General features: G+C 43.3%; 3 protein-coding genes across 3 annotated transcripts; all 3 read right to left on the bottom strand. All coding sequences in view use genetic code 11, as the record gives it.

Annotated features, from left to right (window-relative positions):
• Positions 1-5,077: 5,077 nt before the first annotated feature.
• EGR_01254 (Menin) lies at positions 5,078-14,276 on the bottom strand (the record flags this gene model as incomplete). The annotated part of the gene is made up of 8 exons (XM_024490503.1): positions 5,078-5,442; positions 7,744-8,236; positions 8,511-9,373; positions 9,442-9,575; positions 9,695-10,113; positions 10,191-10,693; positions 12,674-12,848; positions 13,677-14,276. The coding sequence occupies 8 exons, from the start codon at positions 14,274-14,276 to the stop codon at positions 5,078-5,080; spliced, it is 3,552 nt and encodes a 1,183-aa protein (XP_024355322.1).
• Positions 14,277-16,059: 1,783 nt separating this feature from the next.
• Positions 16,060-18,017, bottom strand: EGR_01253 (DnaJ subfamily B member; the record flags this gene model as incomplete). Its single annotated transcript, XM_024490502.1, has 4 exons — positions 16,060-16,364; positions 16,544-16,877; positions 17,413-17,595; positions 17,832-18,017. 4 exons carry the CDS (start codon positions 18,015-18,017, stop codon positions 16,060-16,062), a joined length of 1,008 nt encoding a protein of 335 aa, XP_024355321.1.
• A 5,597-nt stretch (positions 18,018-23,614) lies between these two features.
• On the bottom strand, positions 23,615-26,976 carry EGR_01252 (FH1/FH2 domain-containing protein; the record flags this gene model as incomplete). The annotated part of the gene is made up of 6 exons (XM_024490501.1): positions 23,615-23,661; positions 24,793-25,011; positions 25,774-25,939; positions 26,239-26,280; positions 26,324-26,576; positions 26,891-26,976. 6 exons carry the CDS (start codon positions 26,974-26,976, stop codon positions 23,615-23,617), a joined length of 813 nt encoding a protein of 270 aa, XP_024355320.1.
• Between the last annotated feature and the right edge of the window lie 401 nt (positions 26,977-27,377).

Raw genomic sequence — 27,377 nt, 5'->3', positions numbered from 1 at the left:
AATCGAATCTACTCCATTCATAACTTATTACTTCACCTCTGCAACAGACAATGAAGGTAACGTAAGACCACATAAAAAAAAAATGAATACCAGTTTTTTGCCCCCAGCCCACATGTCCGCGAAGTTGGTGGTAGACCCACCGATGTGAATTCGAGTGTGTGCATGTGTCTGGTTCGGTAGACAGAGTGGCAGGAAATTGGGTTGGTGGGGCCGCGCCTCGAGGTTGGTCGAATTTGCGAGGCCAACTCAGACTCACGTCAGAGGCTGACTCACCACACAGAGGACAGGCAATTACTTGGTTGCGTGTTATGCCACGATTGTGCAGAGGCTAGCCACATTCCTCCTACATGGCGTGATTTTTCACAAAGTGCACAGAAAACTCATAAATCCCCTCTCAAGTGAGTTGAACAATTACATGACCTCATGACCTCACACACACCGTTTCACTGCGAGGGGGTACGCAACATACGAACTGTGATGCAGTTATCAGCCAATTAGGAAACGACAGTAATTTTGCCCCTCCAACTGCCATTGGTCAGGTCCACCGAAAACTCACTAATAGGAAACGGAGAAAAGCAACGCTCCTTTTATTACTTAAGCATACACAAGATCTTGAAGCTAGGGGGCGTTTGCAGTTGGACAGAGTAGACGAGTTGACAAGGTGCGGCACCTCTAGGTGGGAGTAAAACCAGTAAAATATAGTCTGTGCTGAACCAAGAATACCACGTTCAGGTAAAACGATGTAAATTATGGGGAAGGCTAGATAAAAATGGAATAAATGATGGATGAAGAGTCCGGAAACATCTACACGGGACTTGTTCCAATGCAATATGTTGGTTTTACTGGTTAACCCTCAGTTTTGGTAACGCTCCACTTAGGGGATACGCCATTGCGCCTCTGCCCGGCGGCATGGTCTCCGGGTCATGTTAGTAGTCCCCAAGCCTATCTGCAGCCATTGATATACGAGATGGCCTGCACGCTTTCCCTTCTCTTAATGCGGTTCCCCGACAGGCCAAAATTCCATATCCAGTGGAACTGCCTAGAGGGGTCGGTGACGTTGTGGTCAAGTATCCTCCCAGTTGCATGGAAATTCGATGACTGGCGCGGTTGATTGGTGGGTAATGTTCCTACAGCACCGACTCCTTTGTAATGCTTGACACGGGAGGTTGACTAAGGTGAGCGCCGGAGACGACGCTTGAAAGAGGTACTATGCAATCCTTCGGCTGTCTGTTTGGCTCTTCATTTTGGCTACGCGGACATTTAAGGCTTGAACATTGTATCTCCACCAGGCGCCATGGCCACTGGGCCATAATAGTAGTCCCCAAACCATTCCCTATGTCAGCAATACGCTTTCCGTCCAAGTATAGTGATGTCTATCTACTTCAGGGAAGTCTCAGGGCACTACACTGACATCGTGGAATCAGGAGTCGAATATGGAAAAAAAGTGTTAAACGTAATTAGAACCAGAAGCCAATAAAAGATGAGTTGTGCAAGTGTTTAAAGACGGGAGACAAGTTAGGTCATTTCCGGAAGTCAAACGACCTTTTAACCATAATCAACTTTAACCACGAGAACCAAACAACAGGGCACACTAAACTGAGATGGAATTCACGGTGGCCATTAAACAGTTAAAAAAAATTGACACCCAACTACACTGACACAATCACTAGGGCCGATAAACAACAGCTGAATGAGATGAGTCGTTTGAAGTTTGAGGAAATTCCAAGACAAAAATGTGATATCAGACTTTGTGCTATAACAATGAGAGGTGGAGTGAAAGGAGCTTATGAGCCGCCAAATCCAAGTGGTAATAAGTGGAGTCGGTGAACATGAAATTGCAAGCAGTAGGTGGAGCCTTCAATTTCTTAGACGGGACAAACAAAACGAATTATGGGGAATTACACTTCAAGCTCAACATGAACATAGAAATGTGTTAAAATGCATATATTAAGGAAAATGATAACTTGAAAAACGTCAAACACTGAATAACTCGACTTTAGTGAGGCAGAAAGCATGAGAGGTTTAGAAATGTCGAATACCACGGAAAGGAATGCGATTTAGTGGAATTGCACACATTAACCATCTCACCTGACAAGTGTAAATAGCGAGACTATTAACACTAAGAGAAGAAAAGAAAGCGGGTGAAGGGCATTCTTTAGTGTGAATGCGCTAAGTGATGCATGAAACGAAGTGAAGAGTTCTACTTAAATACCAACAAGATCATGCAAATATTAGGTAAACTTCGAGACAGAAAAAGCAACAGCAAACTGGAAATGTCCCGAAAGGGGAAGGAAGCATAGAAGGAATTAAACACAGTTAATTTTTAAAAAAAGAGCATGGTAAGAACTATAAAATACTGACTGCTTCACTTGAAGATAGCAGTAATGCAAGTGATCAAAAGACCCTTAAGGCTCGACTAAGACAATGGAATAAATCATAGGGATTGTTAAGGAAAGAATACAAAGGGGCGCAGTAGCCCCACATACGACTTAAGATAGCTGAGAAGTGGATAAAAAGAGGCAACAGGCAAATGCATTACAATAGAAAGTCAAGTACTAACCCATTAGGTAAATGTGGGGAAAACCGCCTTCAAAATAACAGAAATTCAATAAAAGATGACTTGCGGGAGGGGTCGCAACTTGTCCACGAAAAAAAATTGTACAAAGTCTTGGCTAACCAGTGTAAACACATAATGTATAGTTAAGCAAAGTAGAATCAGAAAAGGCAAATAAAAAAGAAACGTCAGAACGTAAGATAAGCATGATATCGATTAATCGATAGCCGAATGCGTAAGACAGTACACGTTGCTTTGGTGGGTAAAAATGGATACCAGAGTTGGAATTTTACTCAGTGGGAGATGATCAGTAAAGGAGGAAGTCGCCGAACCGTACCGAAAAGAATCGGTTTAAATGACAAGAAGTGCAACCGGTGAAGAGAATATCGATGTCAAAATGGAACCACGTGCGAAATTATCGGCAGAGTGGAGTAGAAGGCTGCTATCAAGAGCGCTGTCGCCAAATCCATCGTGAAATAGCCAACGAAGGGCAAAAACAGTTCAAGAAATGGCTCTGTTGAAAAAGGGAACCCAATATCAATCAAGCATCAGTCAATTGCGATATGAATGACTCGAATACAAAGGGAAAGTCGAGTCCAAAAAAAACTGATACCAAAGAGGACCTTTTAAAACTAGGGATAAACCATGAGAAACGTTTAAAAAGAAGACTTCAGCAATGGAGAGCAAAATGCACTTCAACTCGCAACCAAGTTACCGGCCTGGTGGGGATTATGAAGTACATCGGTGTTTTTGAAAATCCAAGATACATGTGACTAAGGATCAGAGTAAATGGCACAGGAGAAAGGGCAAAGCTCCAACCCAGTAGCATCAAGCTTTTGCAAGATTTATCGAGTAAATATTCCGAACGTCACATACATTTTATCGATTTTGCGTCAGCACGTGACAGACGTCAATATCTCTGAAAAATATGGTAAAGACAGCCAAACCCTCATCGCGCCTCTGTGACCTATGCACACTCCACGAAACTGTTTCCACTCCCCTTCAACATTTCATTTGAGCCTTAAAGAGGCTTTCAAAAGCCCTGGTGTCCCCCACCGACTCGTTAACTTCAAGGGAACAAGAAAGCCTGTTTTAAATAGAAATTAATCTCACCCTCTGCTTACTGTTTGATGATGGCTTAAAAGACTGAAGCAATGTGGCATACGTCTTCTTTCGTTCACAGAACCCATTCATAAGATTGTGGCGCGCCGAAATGGACATTTTCTTCTAGAAAAATGCAAGGTTACAACATGCAAATTTGCACGTAGAGCTCAAGTCAAAATGGCCTCCTCAAGGTTGCGAGATTCACGACGCTTAAATGGACGAGTATATCGATTTTCTTCAAGGGCGAAATCGATTTTCTTGCCTGTGTGGCACAATTTACCATCCCAGCAACCCCGCGGAATTGATGCGAATTTAAGAAATATTTCTCGAATTTTTTAGCCAAAAAGCCACTTCTGTGATTGCGACTATTTCTCTTTTCTTACTAATTCAGCTAAATAGGATGGTAGGTTAACCCTGATGAATCATGCTACACCTTAAGCGTTCAAAATGCCCTTTCCCATTTATCTAAAAATACTTTTCACTCCCGTCTGCAAGTGTCAAGCCTATCAAAAATCGTCCGGACGGATGGATTGGGTGGACTGGGAGAGGAGAAATATGTTATTTGATTCCTTCAAGCGAACCGTAACAATTATGCTGTGAAAACTGGTGGCGTGACATCTTCGACCGATCAACTGACCGCTCTTGCCGCGATTTGTTAATGTCGATCGACTTGGTGCTACTGCGACTTTGAACTTCTGGGAATGCATTTCAATTCTACGAAGCACCACTCCCTGGCGTATTGATCCCGTTCAACATTGGAATAATTGTGTCCAAGTATATAAACTACTTTCACCGCCAAACTGCATGCTGAGAGGCTCTCATGGTGGCTAAGAGTGAGACGCTACCGTTCCACCAACTTGTGACCGCAAGATCTAACCCAGTCCCGCGAGTGAGAGAAGCAGCAGTCGACTTTTAGTAAAACAGCATCTTTGCATATACACATGTATACAACCATTAACGCAAATAGACGGTGATTCTTAAATGTGAGCAACTTTAATATTCCAATGTCTGTGTATGTATTTGTGAGAGTCTGTATGAATACTTGTAACAATAATAATGTAATAAAATAAAGCAACACGAGAAAAAAACCACGGTTCCTGGGATGGTTCATTCACACTCACAAAATCACATCGATAAGAAAAAAGAGGAAGCTTGGGAAAGTTTGTGTCTCTGGCTCAAACACACGCACACACAGACGAAGGTGCGGGTAGGGGATACAAAAAATCGAACAATAATGGACACCTTTGTCCATAAGTCTCTTGCCTAAAGCTCTCCCATCAAACAAACAAAACAAACACTCCAAGAATCTGGTTGGCTGATTTAGTTCGTTGGAGGAGACAATCATGAAAAAATAGACGTTAGTATCATCGTCATCACCATTTGCTTTATCTACTGATTATAACTGGGGCCAGAAAGGTACTACTCCAGGGTCAGAGCCGAGTTTTCAGCTCTGTTGGAGAAGGCAGCTGCGGCGGTGGCTTTCCAAGGAGGAGGCGCATTTGTGGAGGCTCTTCGACGGCGCCCAAAACCGACTTCACTCTGTGCGGTGAGAGTCAACTTGATGGCAGAGGACTTCAGACAGCCAGGAGCGTTTAGCAGACGTGCAATTCGACACATCTTGGTGGAGTAGAGACGCAAATACACTCCGGGCGGTTTGGACTCCTCTATAAAGTCATTCATCTCTTCTTCCTTTGTAAACTGAATGATAGTGGTGGTTGGTGCCATTGGTGTGATAGATGAGACCTGAGTTGTTGTTTCCACTTCTGTGTCTGGTACTGTAGCCGCTAAAATACAACAAATTTGTGATCGGATGCCAGCTACAATCCAGCATTCTGGGACCCCCACCAGTTAGGATATCTTAGAGGTTTCAATTTAACCATGAAAATATACTGAATGAATACACGTAACAAATATTTTCGCAGCTAAGCAAATTAAACAGAATTATAAAAAAACCCAAGACCCTCCAAAAATTATCAAAATTTTACAGATAAAAAGTCTATAATTTGCACATGGCTTGAGGTATTTGGCATTCACATTTGAAAGTAAATAATACTAAACTAACTTTTATAAATGCCCGCTAGTTGGATAGGTTTTGAGTCTATTCACTTTAAACTAGTAGCAGAATTTCAGACTTTGAACCTCCATGAGTTTTTAAGAAGATATTTTCACTACTTGGTAATAGAAAAAAAAGACAAGCATTCAAAAAAGGAAAATTCCAGGAGTTCCCCGAACTCAACCAATCAGTATTCAGGGAAATAACTATTTGATTAGACTACAATTACTGGAAGAATTTTATTGGCTGCTTTGAAGTCGGTAAAATCCTCAGAGCCAATCAGAACCAAATAAACACAAAAACACAACAGTGGAACGTCAGGCAATCGCCGCTTTTAATTGCAAAAGCGAACGTCCCAAAAAAATATCCTCCAAGATTCACAATAAAAATTATGATAGTATTTAACCTAGTTATTATCAAGATAATGGTAGAAATCCGAATACTCCAGTCCGGAGGTCTTGTCGTTCTTATAAAGGCACCAACCACCAATTCACCTGCGGCTCAGCTAAAAGATACGGCTATCCTCGGACTAGGGAATGGTCTGCATCCATTACTTTATTGTTACAGACTCAACCAATGCTTTCGCGGCAAAGCAGTTGGCGAAACCAGTTATCATAAATTGCTGGAAAGTACACTCCACAGTCGTCACGTGCAAGGTAAGGTGGGAAAATCAAGACATCGCGCCTGTGTTGCTGGTAGCGAATGCATCATAATAAGCATTCTTTTTTCTCCCAGAAACTAAAAAAACTTTCGCAGAAGGCTGCTACCTTACAGCAGCTCAATCGACACCCCCGAACAGGGTTTACTTTTAATCCTTATCAAGGCAAAGTGTGTTTCACCGTCTGTCGCCATTCTGCCCACGATCATGGCGGTTGAAGTTGGAACCCAAGGTCTGCCGATGCAACTCGATGCTATCGTGGGGAGAGACGAAATGGATTTCTTCACACAGATGTCGTCAAAAGGGGGGCGCTCCTATGATGATAACAATACCAACAACATGCAATTCACGTGCTGAAGGAGTATAAATTGTGAAAAGATGTGTTAGCGATAAGGCCACATAAGAAGAAAACAATTATTGGGGGTTAATTTAATTACCTAGGCAATATACAAGAAAAGAATTATTCACATCTTCAAGTGGAAAATCACATGAGTACTATCCCCCGAGACATCACTTAAAGCTAACTGCGTTGTTATTATCTGACAGGCGTCGTATTACTGGCGTGAGTAAACGTCAAAAGTCCTCAACGGAAGTCGGAACTATTGAAATTCTGAAAACTGTCAGAAGTAGAATACAATTAGGGAATCATTTCTACACTGAAGTTATGTTCGCTTTAATGAGGCGATAAAGAGGCTAATTTCAATCACAGTCGAATCAGTCAGAATTAATCTATTTGCACCCGATAATATCCAAGAATAAGTCGAATAGAGGTTAAAAAATGAATTGGAATCTTGTCAACCACATAACAACAACCATTTTTCAATTTTCAAAAGTTTTAGATAACATTGGAAAAACCCGGATTTGAAAACCAATCAAATCGCAGACAAAAAAGTGGGAATCAATGAAACGCCGATGGAAAACAAGAATGCAACTAATTTTGCAAGTAAAACTATGACTTAGCAACTGATCATCATTCATCACAATCAAAGAAGGCGATTAGAAATGTGTGCTACTCGTGCAATAGCTATTGTGTTGCAATACAACGCACGTGGACCCGGTCACAAACATGTGACCTGTGCCTTGACAATTTATGGTAACCATGGCTTGTTGCACCAAACCGAATGCCAAAAACAGCCTTTGAAACAATAAAAAAGATGCCGAATGATTACATCTTCCTAGATTTGAGAAGCACATATTTTTGTGCTAGCGAAATTTCCCTCTGGTGCCCTGGTGGTGCAAGTGCTAAACAAATCATGTGAGAAGGTGAAGAAGGCAAGATTAGACCACTTTTGTTTCGACAACGGCTACCTTAGTTGCCAGAATTTCTTAATATCTAGCTTAAATAAACTTCCTGAAATCTCGTCGATAACTTACTTCTCGCCTTCTCCTCTTCTTCCTTATTTACCAGCACAGAAGCTGCGGGGGTTTGTGGCTTAGGAGCGTCAGTGACATCATTATCTACTGTCGCCATCCCAACCACAGTCGTAACAGCACCTTCAGTAGCAACTGCAGTCATAGCTTCAGGAGTGACAGGGAGAGGGAAAATGGGAGGTGTGGAGGGGATGGATGGGAGGGAGGGACAGGCGGAGGATTCGGGTGATGAGGCTCGGTGTTGAGATGGAATTGCGACGCCCACATCGACTTCTTCGTCCTCTTCTACCTCCATTTCGTCCTCCGCTGCCGCTGCGACTGCATCGTGTGGACGTGATGGATCCAGCTTCTGCTCCTTCTCCCCCAATTCATGATCATCCTGTTGTTTACATTGCGGTTGTTCTTCCTGGGTCTGACGACCATCTGGAATTTCTACCACAGCTGCCGGTGTCGAAGATGGAGGTTCAGGCAGGAATTCAGGCTCTTCTCGATCCTCCTAAAGAGTAGATTGAAATACTTGTTTAGAATATACATTGACAACAATACAATCTTGAACACGAAGAGACAGAAGTAACAGCAGCAGGAAAGCATCAATGTGTCAATTTCGGCAAGGGATAAAGCTCTGATACTAATCTCCAGCCCCCCATATGCTAACAATGGAACTAACTCCAGACAGATAACGGGGATAAATCTCGTCCAAGAGAATACTACAAGTGCGTGAAAAAATGGGGTCTTGGCTAAACCAGATCAAGTACAAAATCGTGACCTACTTCCTTAATTTTGGAAGGCTCCCGTTCCATGAGAAAATCAGCCAATTCTTCTGGGTCCGCAAAGGGTGGCGCAGTAAGATCACCCATCAAAAAAGCCGGATTGAGTAGACGAAATTGTGAGGCCTTCGCCAATCTAGAAATTAATTTCTCCTTCGGACCTGTACAACAATCAACGACCAGACTGTAGACGTCCAAAAGATCCTCCTCACCTCCTTCCAGCCCATCGATTATTCCAGGCAAAAGGAGGTCCTGTTTTGGAAGTGATTTGGCCATCTCCTGTTTAGGCGGTTTTGATGCCATTTCAGAAATCGAAACGATGGTAGAGTTCTCCCCTCCTGAGGTCAAAGGCGTGTTGATGAATACGGAAAGTACAGAGGATCCAGTGGTCGAACAACTCTGGAAGGACATAGATGCAGCTGGTGGTGGAAGGATTACTCTCAAGGGCTCCGCCTTCGTCATTTCATTCGCCGTGTCTATCGTTGATGTCTTTGGATCTTCCAACGGCGCCGACGCTACTTCCACTTCCGTCTCCATCTTGGAGACGGGCAACGGAGAGGGTTCGCTTTCCCGAACCGTGATGGGATGTATGACCACAGAATCACTTCCAAGGCTGGACTGACGAGCACGAGGATAGGGATACTTTTTCTTCGGCGTCACTGTCGACATTCTCAAGTTCTCCTCATCCCCAGTGGCCCGGATTGCTTCCAAATGAAGCTGAGTTCGTGCTTGAATTGAGAATCGTGTCAGCGATGCGACCAACTTATCCACCCACCCAACGTGAAGAACAGGAACTGCTGAACCCTCCTCCCACAGACAGAGGTGGTCATAAAAGGCGAGAAGGTAGGCCAGGCACAGGGGACTGTCTAGAGACAAAAACAAATTCAGTTAGGGTAAGCGGATCTGATCTCATATTGGAGGAAAAGCAGCTCACCTAGCAGGTTTGGCTTCGTGGACATTCCGGATCGATGTTCTACGGCACACAATCGGAATATCTCTGGAATTACGCGTGTCGCAATGTCTAAGAACTCTCGGTAGATTTCTGCGTCCTCTGAACTGTGGTTGTACCTGACATTAAAGAAGGTAAGCTTCAACTGGTGGGGGGTCAGAAACGTCTCTCAAAAAATGAATCTGCTTTCACACTTGTCACTCCTTGATGACCAGATAAAACAAAGTGCCTAACGTACTGTCCAATAACACGAGCAGCTTCAGCCCAACAGCGCAAAGCGCCAGGTGTATCGCCTCTGCGTTGAAGGTAATTTGCCAGATAGATGTAGGGGTAGACGTGTTGGTTGCGGAAGAAAACCCTGTTAATTTCCACTGCTCGCCGGAGCAATTCCAACGGAACGTCCAACTGCCTCGACGGTGTTGGTGAAAATCCAACATCTCTGAAATCGCCGTACACCTCTACAATCTCGGGCAAGACGTAGTCAGTAGCAGGCACACTGGAGGATATCTGGAGGTCACAAACAACCTCTTCGAGTCGAATTCCTGTCGAGGGATAGCCCTCTTCAATATCCGCTAAATTGGTTAATCCAAGCGGGTACTGATTGAGCATACCCGCTCGGTAGACCGTCCACAAAAGGGTCTGCTTCAAACGCACTAGCTAGAAAAAGTGGAAAACGATGTCGTATAGAAGGTGCTCGTCAGGAGTGAGTCTTCATTAAGTTTTGTTTCACCCACCTCAGGTGAAATAGTCTCAACACTACGGACAGGATGGCCATCACTGGAGGTAGAAAGAGTGCCGGAGGAGAGTTTTTGGCGGGGACGTTTGGAAGAGGAGGGCGGTACTGACGCCATGGTGATCTGATCTATCGGGCGAACGGATTTTGACAGTCCACATGGCTGAATAGCGGTTACAGCAGCGGCAACCGAGAGGACAAGGGGGTTGCAGACTACGGGACAGCCGTTGAGGTAGAGCCAAGAGTGAAGTAGGTGTCCGAGTCGGACAGGAGGTGGATAGAGGGTGGAGACTGAGGTGGTGGTAGTGATCTTGACCGGGGAAAGAACTTCAGTGGGTTCCAGTGCAGGTATCACTGAGACATCAGCCGTTTCACGCCGCTCTGGTGACCCGAACTCAACCCAGGCGTGGTCCTCGGATAACGCTAAGTGGACGTCTGTGTAGCCCAGGAGCTGGCATGCTGCTACCGTGGCGTAGGCCAAACCAAAACTGTCTAGTTGGCCATCTGAGTGAAAAGCAAAACATTGCACAAATAATCAAAAAGTATTCACGATGGTCTAGGAACAATAACAGATTGGGACTTGAGCACTCCTGAAGATATCTACAATCCCGGAAAAAACATTCCACTTTTAACGTCCTAGAAGTTCGCACTCGAACTTTGAATTCCCGGACGTTCCAGAACATTTCTCCATTTGCACTCACGTTGAGTTCACCCCACATTACATGTACTACACTAAGCATTGCAAGGTTAAGGTCATTCAAGTTGAGAATGCTGACTACCTTGGAACTTCAGCAACCCACCCAGCAGGCACGTATGCACACGTCGTACTCCTAATAAACTCACCTTATCAGCACCAAAGACCTCCGTGATGAAGTCGTTATCGACTGGTTATTCTGGTTGGAATCTTGACAAGAGGCGTAAATTTACATGACCTTCAAGGGATATTAATCAAATTCGTCTTTTGTCACAATGATCCCAAAACACCAGGAAAACAGCCAAACGAGGTAATCGCAAGCACTATCTTCGGATTTGATTAACGAGGGTCCAATATGGCACACTTCCTCCATCAAAGCCAGAAGAAAAACACGGAAATGTTCTCCTCATTATCACAATTGAGGGATAGGGAGGAATGAAATGAAATAATGCCTTCAGTTCTACTAATCTCAAGGTAGTGAGAACTGATATCAGGAAGATTGTTCAAAACAGAAAACATGCAATTTGAAAGCTACCTACTGGATTGGCTAAAATCATCTTTCAAGGATAATCAAAAAACAGAGGAAATGAGCAGGTAAAATGTCCGGTACGGGTTCCTTCGTCAAGGGGATAAGTCGTTACATTCAGTTATAAATCCTGATCCGGCATCCATGTCTAAATGTGTTGCTCAGCGATGATCGAAATGCGTCGCCAGACCTAGACTCAATCATTGATCGCTTAGTTCCTTCAACCTCCTTCCTTAAAGGCTGTGAGCAAGTTAGACAATTTCCCTACTTGTTTCAGTGAACGGAAAATACGGGAAACGGAGCAGAATACCACTGTTCTAATTTCCAGAAAAAAGAGCAAATTCATCATCATCGCACAACTTATTTGGGAATGATCGTTTCGTTTAAAAAAGCTATTCCACTTTCCCCATTTCTGGAGTAATCAGAAAGTGTCAGGAATTAAAAGTAGCATTATTGTCGCGGAAATTTACAGATTCACTGCCTACAGATACCAATGGCCAGTCATCTGAGTGCAATAGTGGAAGCAACAGAACAGTTCAGCTAGATCCCAGATCTTAATAAAACACCAGCAGAAAGCTAGGCGACTTTTCCCGTGCATCTCCTTGATCAAAAGACATCGAGAATAAGGTAGTGGGAGCACTGACGCACCAATTCCCAGACTGACAAGAATGTATGCTACTGAGAATAATCGGAGTGAACGAACGGAAAGTGATAGCTTTGATGTATTAATTCGCACAGTCCATCCAAACTCATAGATACTTATTCGTGAATGACAGAACCATTCTATACAAAATTATACAGTGCGTCAATTTGAATTGCTTCCACTAGCGCAAGGCAGAAAAAAGATTGGGGATCCAACATTGCCATAAAAAAGGAATAACCAAAGTTAGATTGATGGAGAACTGATAGGATTAATTATGTAAACGGTCTGGTATGGGTTAGTTCAGCATAACTGAAGTTGCATCGTGGTATTTGGTGGGGTTTTTTATAAAATTGAGTTTCTTTATTTCATGCATCGAATAAAAAGTACCGATAATGATACCTCGGTCTAATTCCTGAGTTAGCGGAATCTGCATTTCAAAAATTGTTTAAAAAGAAAATGCAATTTGAATAGCCTCAGGAAATCATGTTACTCAAATATCGTTCTCATCAAAAAAGTAAAGGGAATAAATATACATAGAACTGTTCACACCCTGATTCTCAATTTCTTAGAAATCCATGGCTCGAAGAATAGCAACAGAGGCCAACTAAATGTCTGGCTTACACTCGAGAAGAGAGTAGATTGACTGAGCATGAGCGAAGTGCTCTCGTTGCCTAGCCGGAGAGGCCATGTGAGCACAGAGGACATCACAAACTGCCTTCACCAGTCGTCGGTTTGATGACAGTCCCAGTTTCTTGGGGGTCACCTGGTCGGGCAGAACTCTGGCCATCGATGCCAACTAAAATGAAGAAGACTCGTGGTCCGCACTTCTAGCCACTTCTGCTATCTTCCAAGAGTAACTCATTCAGATACCTACAGAGCATCACATTAAAGAGTTCAAGGGGGTTTGCTTGTGGGTAGGTAACCAGTTACAATGCATGTGCAATAAATCAACGCACAGATAAACCATAACAAAGCTAATGCTGCAATCAAGAATCGTTTCTTTGCTATGCGAACTCATCTAATTACCATTGTCGTGATAAGCAGGGCAGACGCAGTAAAGACAACACTTCTCACCTGGGAACTATAATTGCAAGAGGTGTTGCACTTCTAGCCTCCCTGTCCCCTTCCTTATAATTATGACGTTTTTACAGACTGATTCAAGGTAGCAGTAGTCAATGGCATAGGTGCAGGGACATTGTACCTTCCACAAAGTGAGAACAACCCAGACAGACATTTCGATGTCATCAAATTGGTAAGGAAACTTCTCAACCCCATCGCTACCAGAACATAAGAGAAAAAGTAAACCACCAGAGGCCGGTGTTTTGTTATTCTATCACTATCACTTGAATAATCGAACTGACCAATTCAACCGCTGCTCAAAAGGTAAAAAAGGTCACACATTTGTGACGTGCGGATTCAGATAAGAAAATCGGAGTGTCGCACGCATGACATTGATAGCGAGTGTCCATCATTCGGCTAAAATGGAACTTGCTTTATGGTGGGCAAAACTATGGAATGCGTTCCCTGTAGCTTGACTGGGGATTTCAACATTACAACCAAAACTGGTCCAAGTACCAAGTATTCATTCGGTTTAGACTTGTAACAATTTGAAGATGCTTCTAACCTTGGGATTGTGAACAATCATGGTATAAAATCTCTGATACAACTGCTCCGCCTCTTCATAACGAAGAATAGGAAACTCTGATCTGGCCGTTTCCACCGCCACACGCATCAAAGAAGCCGCTGCACTCATTGGAGACGGCGTCGAATCACTGGGGGCCAGGGAAGGGGTCGAAGCCGCCGGTATCTCTTCCTCCGAGAGGGAAGGAGGCACTTCAGGCGAATTCGCTTCGTAGGGCGAAGCAGCAACAGCAGGAGCAGTAGCAGCGGGAGAGGGGCGGACCGTCAATCGTTTCGCCCCGCAATTCGATCGAGTCCCACTGAGTGAGCGTTTGCGTGTCGGCGCAGACGCAGGTGTCGTCGACTCACCGGCAGTGGCGATGTGACTCTCAATATACCCAAGAATGATAGAAAGGAATGCCAAATTTGGCTCAGGACAGACGGCGGGTGTAGTAGTAGCGGAGCTGCATGTGGATGCCGAGTCGGAAAGGTGACTAGTCTGAAGCATCTCCTCAAATAGTTCTACCAAAGATTCAACAGAAACGAGGGGAAAGAATCGACGCCAGGCACGCATTGAAGTGCTAGTAGCAGAACGCAGAGTCATTATGCAGGGTCTGTAAAGCAAGGATGAGATCTTCAAAGTCAACTAAGAATAAAATTTATAGTACTTTACTAGATTAAAAAACAACTCTGGGGGTATGGTTGTGAAAGTGTGCCAAGAAGGGTGGCAATAAAGCGCAGAACCGATTCAAAAAAAACGTCAATGCACTTCTGCGCCGAAATGGTCCAATTCACAAGGTCATAGAAACAGAAGCAAATACGTAGGAAGAACCTGACACAAACCCTTGTATTTAAAAGGCATGAGTTTAAGGAAAAGCTATGAACAGCTTGTAAGATATTGTTCATCTCCTCTCAGTAAACGCCCAAAGAAATCGATGTGACACACTCACGACGTTCATGCAACCACTGAAGAGCATTTCAAAATAAGAATTATGAGCCTCGAGCAATAAGCTGAGTGCTGGAAGGCGACTACTAAAAAATGATACAAGATGGAAATAGCATAAATAACCCTTCTGGATTTTTAGGCAGAAGGTGCATACTATTTTAGTCAACAAATACGAGTAAATGACCTAAGTAGGTATAATTACCAAATGAAACAACCATCTGATGCTTGTATTTGTATTTTCAATAAAACCAATTTAAACTAATATGACAAAACCCTGAAACACTTCTTTTCAATAAAAAGCGTGACGAGGTAAGGAAGGCATGGTTATAGCCAACTAAAAATCTATCAAATACAACACTTTGACACTGAGAACAGCAAAAGTACTTATTTAAGGTCGATTCATACTGCATTTGGAGCTGTCCACGACTTATTTGGTTCAGCATACACGAGAGAGCACAAAGGCAGAAATGCAAAGTAAATTAATAAGAAATAAGGCACCGACGATATTGCGCTTGTCGCATCAATGCGTTCCCTCAGAAAACGAAAAAACTTGGTAAACGATAGCGTTAAATTCAAAATTATGCTTGTTTTTATAACACCCAGTGTGGGGAAGCATAAATTGTGTGAATTGATATCAAGCAATTACAAAGCACAGAGCCAACAACTAAGGTGAATGTAAATAGTCAGAACATAATATAGTCAAAATTAAACTTGAATTAGTATTATTAATGCTCACCCATAAACAACCGTCCAGCGACTATCTGGGAGAGCATATGCTCTCCTCCATATTCAATTCCACAAATAACCAATGGATAGGCGGCAGCATCAACACCATCAGCCGTGATTTAACGATTATGCTACGGTGTGACTTTAGCTTGAGAATGCGTTATTTTACCAAAAATGAATTTCCACTGGACTAGATGCCCAAAATAAATGAACTTTCTGGCAAAAATTTGCTGTGCCAAAAGCTAGAATTTCCACTCATTGAATATCCGGCTGTTAATCGATACACTTCAACACCTGTTTTTGAAAAGGGTTACAAACTTAGAATTTTTACTCTTGGCACCAGTGAGCAACAGAAAAAATGTGGTTCTAGAGGCCCCTGTGCAGGATTCGCACTCCGATGCCCTTATTCTAATACTTCGTTTGCCTGGAATGTTAGCTAATATACCCGAAGAACTTAATCGAATTTTAAGAATTTATTTTTTCCAGGCAGCATTGTAAGGTCCCGTCATTCTCCTGCATCTCAAGAGCAATTAAATCCACTTCTTTGGGACCAAAAAATAATCGCAGTTTCCAAACGCCTCACCAGCTCATGACGGCACATTTCATTGCGCAAACAATGAAGGCAGTGACAAGAGTCGAGTAATACAGACGAAGAGAATGAAGGGCAAAGATGAGATTGAAGGAACGATAATATCACAATAAAAGGGTCGCGCGATCACTGTCTAGTTACTTGTTCTCGCCTTGATGAAGCTGCAGTAACCACCTGTCGCGGCAAGTACTGAAACTTCAATTGGCCCTGGCCGGGAAGCGCTGATCTGATGGCCTCAGTCTTTGGTTTGTTGGGTAAAAGGGAGGGTAATTCAATTTCAAAATGTACGATGAGATCACCACGCTTGAGTTTCTGTGAGTCGAATGAGTCGGCCGCTGCATTCCCATCCATGTCTTTTGATCGAATGTCAGGCAGTCCGCCACCGGGAATAATTAAGGGCGAAAGAGACGATGGCATTGGTTCCATTTTTACTGAAAATGATTCATCTTTCAGTCCTTTTATCTATGGGTAGAATAAATAGCACAGTTCGTTTTAGCTCTAAAATACGCAATAAATATTTTTCTACAAGCCATTAGTAGGTGAAACGTGGTAATTAATATGCTCACCACGAGACTTCCCCCAAAGAGTGCCAACTTTAGGTCAATTTTACATCCAGTTCGGAGATTGCAGTCTTCACGGAGGAACAATTCGTGTGCCTCCTCCTGGAGTATAAAAACAACATCTCCGGGAGGTTCATTAGGTGTTGCTTCGTTTCCTTCTCTTTCGAATCGGATACGCGTGCCGTTCTGTGCTCCTGGTGGAATATTGAAGGTGAGAACTCGATTCTCCTGAACATAGCACCTTGACAAACAATCGAAACGGCGTCGATGGACCCGCATCCGGCGCTGAGTATTGCCGAGGAGTTCATCAAGCCGCACCTTCACTGGATGCTCGATGTCTCTCTTAGTTCGATGGAAAGTTGATGAAGAGTCCTTAGAAGCAGGCTGAGAATAGCGTTCAGTGTTTTGAACACTTGGTGCATTGAAAACACAGGTAGATTGCATACCCTATCAAAATTAGGGTCCTCTGACATGAAAGGTAACGACTTGCAAATATGCACATTTATAAAACTTAGTCATGAGGTGCGTGAGTGTCAAACTGAGACCTCTGCAGTAGTGAACGCCACGTGTCCTCTCACCACTAATATCACCCAGCATGCATATTGTGAACCAATCTGGATGGCGTATAGCAGAAGTGAATGCGGGCATGAGTAGTGTTGGTGATCAAGGCGATCTCCAGTGAACGATGATGCGCAGCCTATGGACATATATCCACCGAAAGTTCTAATCATAGTATAGTGGCCAAAATCTCAATCACAGTTATAACGATATGGACGTTTCAATGGTAGACGTTGAAGACCGCCTATTAGTGCTGACCTCAATTGGGGCGGTTCTCTGCTCATCATAATCACCATCGCTAGAGTAGTCGGTCCTGTAAGCATTCAACCAGTAAGTGAAAAGCCTGTTCGGCACAACTTACGTTCGTAGTGACTTCCACGAATGGTTTAAAGGCCTTATCTCCTCCAAAAAACATCTGAAAGGTGTGAAAGGCACCGCAATCGCCGTCAAAAGAACTTCCAAATGATCGCATTGGTGGCGGCCCCTTCAAACATCCGTTCCCATATAGATCGTAGAGACGACGCTTTTCCGCATCTCCAAGCACCTAAAAAAGTTGTTCATGTGTTTCGCTCTTTTAAACAATACTTGCCAGGATATAGGGCCCGTTTAATCAGATCTCTGGGGAAAAAAGAATGCAACGAAATAAAAAAATATTTTTGTCATCTTAACTTATGTAATTCTCTTCCAAACCTACCAAACATGTCATCAAAAATGAACGCCTGCCCTGACTTATACTTCATTTAATCGGATCATGAGATGCCTATTTTACCTCGCAACTACGCTACTTGCCTCATAGGCTTTGGAGATCTCCTTGAACCTCGCCTCCGCTTCAGCTGTGGCATTTTTGTCCGGATGGTAGAGGAGGGCCAGTCGCCGATAGGCCTTCCTGATTTCCTCCTCGGAGGCGCCACGAGGCACCTCAAGCAGCGAGTAGTAGTCCGGTCGTACCACCCCTGCGCTGCACATGGCGTCAGTCGGCCTTCCCCCTGAGCCCAGCTGGTTACCACGTGGGGCTATCGATTTTTCTTACTCGCCGCGCTCGAGATGTTAAAATTCGCGCATTTTGACGCATTTGACGAAGTCTTTGAAGAAGACTGGTTGTTTGGCCCTTTGGTTTGAGTATGCGAGCACTTAAAGCTCTACCGGACCGTGAAATAAGACCCCCTCTCCTCCCACCTAGCCCTTCTGTACGTCAGCAATGCATTTTCTGCCCTAAAATTGCTTTCTTTCATTTTTAGGAAAAACTCTGAGCACTGCATTGGTGGCAACGCCATACGAACCCAGCCCTAAAGGACAAATACCTTGATTTCTGTTACTGAGTGTTAAACCTCAATGTGACGGAAGAGGGACATACATTACGGTTGGGAGAATCTGTCAGGGTCGCTAACAGAAGGGTTGGGAATGTTGTCTACCTTTGGCAGCTACCTCAGTCCCATGTTCTACAGGAATGCCTTCAACAATTGAAGTGACACTAGCCGTGGCCGCAAACCATCTGGAAAGTTAGTTACAGAGCTGTCCACGGCACCCGTATGAAGATGTCAATTAGGTGAAGAGGTTAAGAATGAATCCGCTCTACTAGCCGGATAGAATCTAAATAGATAGGACTGGGTAGAAATGAAGTGAGAACAAGATGGCAAGAAGGAACAGACGTGGTGCCTTACCTCCACAAAACCATTTATACCCCATCTTTTATTAAATCTTTCTGCTTTTAGGCCAATGTTCTGAGGAATAGTGATGGCCATAGGAGATGGCTGGTACACTTCTCCTTCCCTCGGTATGGTTTCTGATTCAGTAAAATGTAACTTTTAGGTGGGAAGAGTCCGTTTTTAAAAATCCCAGAGCAGAGCAGACGTTATTGACCTATGAGACGAAAGTTAATCCCGAACCATTATACAACTGGACTATTAAATAAAAGATGCCCTCATATGACCAGGGTATAAAGAGAAGCATCGAACCTGTCACATTACTATCTTTAAGGGAAAATAATTTGAAAAATTTTGTTCGTATGTTTACTACTTAGTTTAAGTCAGCTTTCCATTTGTTACTTTTCTGCTTCAAGTAAAGTTCTAACATGTCAAAGAGGTCACCAAAAGGACGCTTTGCATTACTCAAGAACACGTTAGCAATCAGCTGGTTGACACGCGCGAAAATCGATATCGATTGACGACGAACTGCACTTGTCATAACCAGACCTCCTGGGAGAGGCAGAGCAGGCGAAGCGGTACGCGGCAGAAGCTGCGTAAGTATCACATTTGCCGTGTCTTAACACATTATTTAAATGATTTAATTTACTCACAACCTTGTTTTGCTTGCAATAGCCAATATGACACTCGTCTTTTCTTCTTCACATCGCAGTACTCCACCACGCCATTCATCACCGCACACAGTCTCTGCCTTGAAAAAAGAAACCGACAATTGATTTTGACTTAAAAGAACAAAAAAGCATGGTTGACGGTCTTAGTTGGATTAAGTTAATAATCTGTCTGATATAATGTTGTTCAGAGATCTAGCAGGTTGTTAATAGGGATAGTTTACAGATTTCTGCTTACCATTACGGATGAGGAACTGAGAGGCTATAGGGTGGAACGGAAGTGCAAACCGCAGAGAGACTGAGGTATTCAGGTAGTTAAACAAATACGCACTCCCAGTGATGAAGATTGGGCAAAAGAGGGTGAGATCGAAATGTGAGGTAAACACGGAAAGTACTTCAGAACTCAGAAAGCTATTATTAATGACGCATATTTCTGTTCACATGGTTTTTGTGTACCGGACAGATTTTGTCCAAGGATAAAAAAATTATGTCTTTGTAAGCCGCAGCACTCACAATGTAAACTGATATTCTTAAATTAGATTGCCTTTGCCCATCAGCCTTTAACAATCAAGTGGACACAAATTCACCGAAATACCATGAATATGAATTGACCATTACCTTTTAAAAATGCGACTTGTAGTCAATGCTGAGTAAAAGAGCCCATTGTTGTGATAAAGAATTGCGTAAGACTAATTTCTCTGCCATACCGCCTGAAAAGTGGCAAGTCCTCAGATTTCATGAAACATTTGGCATTGAAGGCAGCAATTTTAGTTGTCGAATGTCATGCATAATTAAATGGCACTATCTCGTGGTTTGTTGCCCATACTTGACAATTTAGAAAGATGTGTCAGTAGTTATAAAGTACTTCAGTAGAAAATAGTACTAACTAATCAAATTTCAGCATTCCAAGCAGAAGACAGGTGGCTCATGAGTAAATTTTTTTTGCCTAGATTTAACAATTTTAAAGGGCGTGCTAATAACTATAAAATAAATAGAAAAAAATATGCATCAGCTCATCAAATTCAGGAATTGCGTCCAACTCCCGATTGGCAATGAGCCATAGCAAATGAGAAAATTTGTTACGTAAGAAGCCGCACTATTTAAATTTCTTTTATAAATTTTCCACTGTCAAACAAGTTTTAAAAAAAAACAAAGGAAGCTGAATAGGGCCCACCACGACCAGTCCAATTCACCATTTATCTAAGTTTTCCTTCCCAAATTTTAATTGTTTTCATCACCAAGCAGTCAATGCGGCATCTCCACCGCCAATACGCTTTCAATAGGCACGGTAACTTTATACTCCAATAAGTAAACCTACTCCTGCATTTACTTTTAGGTATTTTCTTAGTTTTTAGAGGGGGCCTCACCCGGCTATATAACTAGCACAAGCGAACTGGTTCTTGCTCTCGCTAATTCTCGGGCAGCACCAGCCAAATCCTCCTGCATGTCCTATCGGAGCATGTATGCTCATTCGAGCGCTTTTTTAATAACCCTGCACCAAATCTTGGTATTTCCAACAAAACTAAACATTGGTCAATCGCGAGTGCTGGAATTTACCAGCGAGCCACTGTTACCGACGTCAATGTGTGTGTGGATGAGCATGACCACCCTCGGGGCCCCAGTCAGTACATCAAGCGACGGACTTTAGCGCGGAGGTTTTTGATGCCGGTCTTGTGAGTACCTGGCTGCCTGTGTGTCGGCTGGATGAATATCTGGAGCTCCAGAACGGTGCACACCCTCACGTGTCTATTTCATTTTGAACGGCCCTGATCTTAGAGAACTTGATGTTCCGCAATGACTGGAACTAACTTCCAATGAGGAACTTTAGAAAGAGGTATTGTCAGCACCTTTTAAGCACTGCTAATCACGTCATTGATGTCATCTACACGAACATCATCCCCAAAAGGCATCAACTTATCGCTACCATGAATATTGGCTAACTAACATCGCTTGCCAGCCCAGAGCAAAAAGTACCACCCAAGAGTGCCTCAAGAAGTCAAATCTGAATAAAAAGCCAGCCACATGGTGCCCCAAAGATGGGGGTGTAGGGAGGAGCGGATTGAGGGTGAGTTGGGGTGACCATCGGGGAAAAGAAGGGGTAGCAGTGTTAAAGTGACAAGTAGGGGGGCAGGGAGGCAGTGAAAGAATGCGGTGTGTGGCGATGTCCCTTCTCCCGATACTTTCCTCCCCATGCCATTAAAAACGCGGGGAGGCTGTGCTATACATACACACATACGCACTCGGAAAAGGCAAACTGAACGAAATCCAACCGCGAAATTAGAGCACCTCCTCCTTTTCTTCTCATTCTTTTCACACGTGAATGGTCATGGATCTGTGATATCACCATAGAAAGGCAGTAGGACATATGCACTTGTTTTTTACAGGTAATGGGCTAGTCCCGAAGTATAAAAATATATTTATAAGTGTGATTGGATGTTGATATAGTGGGTTTGAAAGTGTAGATGTAATAAATAGTAGAAGAGACGACAATCTTCCCCATTCGTTTGCTAAGTGAGTGATGAGGTCAAAAATACAAACAGACAGAGAGAGGGAGGGCGGTGAAGGCGAAAGGCGTGCAAATGGAGGAGACGGGGCAAGGGAAGGGCAGCAGTGCTGTTACTGTTGTTGTTGAAAGCCCGAAAATGTGGTGAAGTCGCCATCTTTGTCTCTGCCTCTCTCGGTCATACTTTGCGCGGCTTGCGCAAAATACTCTCCAGATGACGCATGTCATTTTCACTGATTTTGTTGGACAGTGTCCGGCTGGCTATATGTATAGTGAGAAGGAGTGGGGTGAAAAAAAACATTTGGTTAGGCAAACTAGGAGGAGAATGAACACTCAAAACAAATCAGAAACCAAAGTAGAGAGCAACGGCAACACGAGCAGTGATTTGGTGGAGCAAAAAAGAAGGGAGAAATTTGTACAAAAAATTACAAAATCTTTTGCTTTTTCCCTTGTCAGCAAGAAAAACAATCAGGCTTCCGTTGAACAAGATTTCAGAAGCGAAGAAGGAAAGTTTTTAATGGCGGCTTGCAAATCACAGAAGGCAGTAAATAAACAGCAAGATTTTTGTCCCTGAAGTACCCGAAAAACGTCAATCTGTCGCTAAACGAGAGCGGTGGTTCGCGATTCGACTACTTTGCCGGTGGTGCGGAGCTATGCTGGCGGTCTCCAACAGCCTAGCCTATCGTCTATGTGGTGGTGTGGTGGAGATACCTACTGGCAAAAGATTAAGTTGCGTCTGTAGGCCAATCCTACTTCCAGGAAGTGAGATGGAGATGGTGCTGTTGGTGAGGCAACATAAATGGCAAAAATAACCGGAGCTCGTGAAAATTCCAAGGCACAGTTTACTGTTTGGTGGCTTGACGATTGTTTTAGGACATATTTCATAACACAGGATGGTCTAGTTACCCTGGTGTGCACTTTCGTCCTGCCGGCATGATCTCTCTGGCGGATTGTCTATACGTTTTAAATGAGTCCTCTGCACTACTGGTTAGGCCTCATGCGACACTGGAGAGGACTCGGAGCAATGCGCTACAATCGGATTTAGCCAACAAAGTTCAACCTCTTTTAAATTCAAGAACGTCCCATTTTAATGGGTTTTACGAGCGGGAAAAAAAAATTTAGCCCCTAGAATGATTTGGTTTGTCCTAAAGGCTATCACTTTAGTTGTGAGAGGAAGAGACCTTAAAAATATTTTTACAAAATGGGCTCACTCTTTAATCATTGCTAAGGTTTTTACATTAAGTCCTTTCTAATGAACTTTTTAGCATAAAGCACTTCAGCAGCTTCCTTATTTATAAAAGTAGTATCCATTCGCGCTTGATTTAAGCTATCTTTTTTTAAAGATGAAAAATGAGCCGAAGCCGAGGGAATATCGCAAGCATGCAAGCAGAAAAAGGAAGAAAAAACGAGGTGAGGTAAGAAAAGCAATGATGCTAGAATAAGGCACAGCAAAGCAGCGCAAAAATACAACGAGGAAAAGGAAGGGGGAAAAGTGGGAAAAGAGGAGCACGAAAAAATGCGCCACATTTTTGCTATTACCATGGCGTGAGGTGTTGCTGATGGCGAGGTGCATGTTAGTAAAATAGTCGAGCTGCAAAGTAAAACACAAAGGGAGAGAGAAGTGTAAGTAAAGCTACCACCGCACGAAGGCGCACAATTTCTGCGAGGGGGGTTAAACAGTAAGCAACTTGGGATGAGTTGTGCGGGTTTATGTTTCATCTTTTCCAAACATCTTTGCGATTTAGCTTACTACTTCTCTAAGGCCTCTATGATGCTAGAGATGAGGTCTTCGTCGTCTGGAAAAGGAGTGAGAGTGTAATGTACTTAAGAGAAGAAATGAGACAAAGTGGACGAAGCAATCGCTTAGAGGGTTTGTGATCGCGTGTATAACAAACCTATTCAAACCGGCTTACTTGCTAAATACCTGTTCCTTCTCCCTGAAGTGTGTCAGGGGGAGATTCGTTTTTTTCCTATCATCTAGGTATCGGATCTCTTAACTCGGCTGGCTAAGGCGGACCTCCAAAGGACTTGAAGATCTGTGAAGTAAATGAACTAATCACGGCTTGTCGCGGGATCCTTGTTGAACCAGTGTTAATGCAGAGTTTCGTTGAGTTGATGCGATTAGTCAATTGGGGGCCAAATTTGAAAAGAATAATAACTTGTCCCTTTTCTGGTAATCTACGTAGACTTGTGATTAATTGGTGGTTTAAAAGCTCCATTTTGATACTACAAACCTCAATCGAAACGAAAATAAGTCCTATAGCTTCGGCCCAAAGGAAATAATTCGTGCTTGGTGGTTTTTCGCGAGGGATATATGTTCGTCACAATTCTCAATGTCATTGAAGTCAAAGAGACATTAAGAAATCTCCCAAACCTTGCCAGTTTCATTGGGCTGACATTTGATCATATATCGCCTACTATAAGCACGGGATTTATACCAGAGGTATCAGCGTACCCCCTCCCCCCCTCTAGCATGTATTCGGTATAGAAAGAGGGAAAATGGTCTGATAATGACAAGATTTATGCAAACGAAATGCGGCCGGATGATATACTGCCCTCAGTATTCCAATTAAGCATGTAGTTTCCCTTTAAAATGCCTTAAAATCTGGTAAGGTCCTACAAATCTTAAGGAAAAAAGTGTAATTCTTAGCGATTTACCATCCAGTGTTGGCATTTGATCCAGAAGAAACGCATTCTTGGAAACTATTTGATCATTTTGATGGTTTGCGTGCACTTAAACTCTTTTTCATCACAAGAACAAGTTCATTTTATTAAAATATCGTATCAATTGCACTAACTTTCTGCACCCTGAAAATCCACTTTTCTTCCAATCACATCAATCTACTTGGTTGTTTTACCAATGAAACTACTGCTACCGATTACCAAATAGCAGCTTGATTAAAATCGCATTTCAAAAGATGACTTACTGGCTTGCCGAGTACGCTCTTGCACACGGCGACGCTCTTTGGAAGGACCACGTCGGCCAAGTGTGCCTCCAGACGGAGCGAGGGAGGAGGCACGATCGCAGGCGTCGAGTAGGACACTGCCTTCGCGGTGTTCGCGATCGTTTCGTCCTGTCACATCCAGCACTGAGCTGGGCAGGCAGGGGCTCATACCGCGCTCACGATGACGCTTAGAGTTGGCGACTAAAATGTCGAGTCGAGTGTAGTTCATGACCTTCCACTATTTCCCATTACCCGGCATGCTAAATTACCTAAATTATTAGCGAAATTCCTGCAGTCGTGTGAGCGATGCGTTAACGCTAAGCGGTGTTATGGCGCCCAGGCAGCTCAGGAGTTTGGGAGTAGCTTTTACCAAAAGACTACTACTGTTTGTATCCAGAATGCTTGCACACATCTCAATCATCAATGCGGATACTGAGTAAACAGATAAGAATTTCTTAAAATTTATCTTTGCTTGGTACTCTGTAAGCTATGGCTTGCAAAGCTGCTCACCAGATCTTCCACGATGTGCGAGTTAACATAGCTGTGTTAATTTTTTTGTGCTGAAATATTTTGTAGTCAATTGCAAACATTTACATCTGATGGCTGACCTCCTCAAATATCATCTAGTTTCCCCTTCGAACCGCTTCAAAGCGGTGGTTGCATCGCTACCTCAAATGACTCTTTGGTAGGCAAAACCAATACAACGCTTGTCACAGGCTAATTAATAGTGAAAAACAGTGTTGACTGTAGCATTCTTGATTGCATGCGGCTTTTAAAGATAACACGTAAAAGCACCAACTCGATTTTTACCCAGTTTAATCATCGGACAATTTGACAAGATGAAAGAAAGCATTTATGCCGGCGCGATGATTAAGCAACAGCGTCTTGGTGATAGCATTGCAGAGGCAGCGGTAGCAAATCAGCAGAGCGTTATCTGTTTACATAATAATTTGCCCCACTTACGGAGAGTCGAGCTACTACACATGCGACGAGTGTTCGGTCCCAATCGAGGCAAGAAGGAATAAGAAGACTCACTAGACTCGCGTCTACTTGAAAGCACCTGCCGTAATTCCATATCATCTGCCGCTTGCTGCTTTGATACTGGTGGAGCTGTGCGGATTTTTGGCACCTAAAAGGAGGCAGATGGGAGAAAAGCCACGTATTCTCCACCACTCCGTCAGTCGGTCAGTCGGTTATTCATGCTCTCCTTCGAGTAGGTTGAATTCGCGCAGCCAACAGAGGGGAGACCACGGTAAGTGCTCAATCAGTCAATCACTCTTGTGAGTTTTATGACAAGCAATTGATGGGTTTGTAGAGATACCACAAATATCGAATATGTAATGTATAAGTAAGGATATATGTATTAGGAGTTTAGTCGAGCAATGAGACAGCGAAGCCGTGAGGAGGAAAAACGCGGTGACAACTCACGTTATGCGCGACAATTACAAACCCCTCGTCCATGGTGAGGACCTAGAGAGGGTATTCACACGTATACTTGCATGATATTATTAACCAGGGGGGAGCGAAGAAGGCAGGAGGAGAGAAGGACGAGGACTATATTTGGTCGACTTACGTCGTCGATGAGCTTGCCGCGAGTCTGTCTGCGCTCCTGGTCATTTGCTTTCTTGGCGTTCTGTTCGAGAATTCGCTCTCGTGTGGTGCGGTACTCGAGAGAGAACTCGGCCAGAATGCGGCAGAAGTGGCCTATTGCTATGTTCTCGGCTCGGGCTGGAGGGAAACCCAAGTAATTGAGGAGCTGGCGATACCTAGGCGAGAAAAAAGATTACGTACTTGGTAATCCTCCACGATGGTGCAAATTATACAGCTGGCTTTAGACTTCGTAGAAGTAAAACAACAGGTAAATGCAAAGAGGGAGTAAAAACAAGGCACGAATCCAAAGAGTTACTACATATGAAACGATTGGCATACACAACGTGCTCGCTGGACAATGCTGACCAGTCCAAAGCAGCATGGAAGCAGGGGGATAATACACAGACCTAGCAGACGCTACGAGATGCCAAATTTAAAATTGTCCCAATGTGTCGAGGAAATAATCGTAAGATCTCAGTCTTCCACTCACAGTTGACTGAATTCACTACACTGGTCGATGCAAAAGAAGAGGCGCGGGAAGTACCGGGGGTAAAGATTGGGACAGGGCGGAGGCATTGTGAATGGTCCGTGGTATTTTATTGTCTAGGTGATTGCGATCTACGCATATTACCTGTGCTTCTAGTCTCTCAGGCCTGGGTTGTGTTTTTTAAGCTACTTTAAATTTGATAATACTATTATTATTGAATGCTCAACTACGGCATAAACAAAGCCAATTTAAAGAGCTCACCGTTTTACGGTTCGTCGCTTGACAATCTTCATGGCAATTATTCTGTCAGCTGCATCTGCTATGAAATCTGCCATCCTAGGAAATCCAAAACAGTGTTATTTTGTTTAAATTAGCAAAATTCCACATGTTTAAATTTGGCGACACAGATCAAATAAAGATCAGAAGGAAATGGTAAAAGCAACTTCAAAACTAGAAAAATCAGGAAGAATTCTTATTATGTAGTGTCAAA

This window comes from Echinococcus granulosus, assembly GCF_000524195.1.
Source record: "Echinococcus granulosus chromosome Unknown EG_S00004, whole genome shotgun sequence".
NCBI classification, from domain to species: domain Eukaryota; kingdom Metazoa; phylum Platyhelminthes; class Cestoda; order Cyclophyllidea; family Taeniidae; genus Echinococcus; species Echinococcus granulosus.
This window is presented reverse-complemented; position numbering and strand designations above follow the sequence as displayed.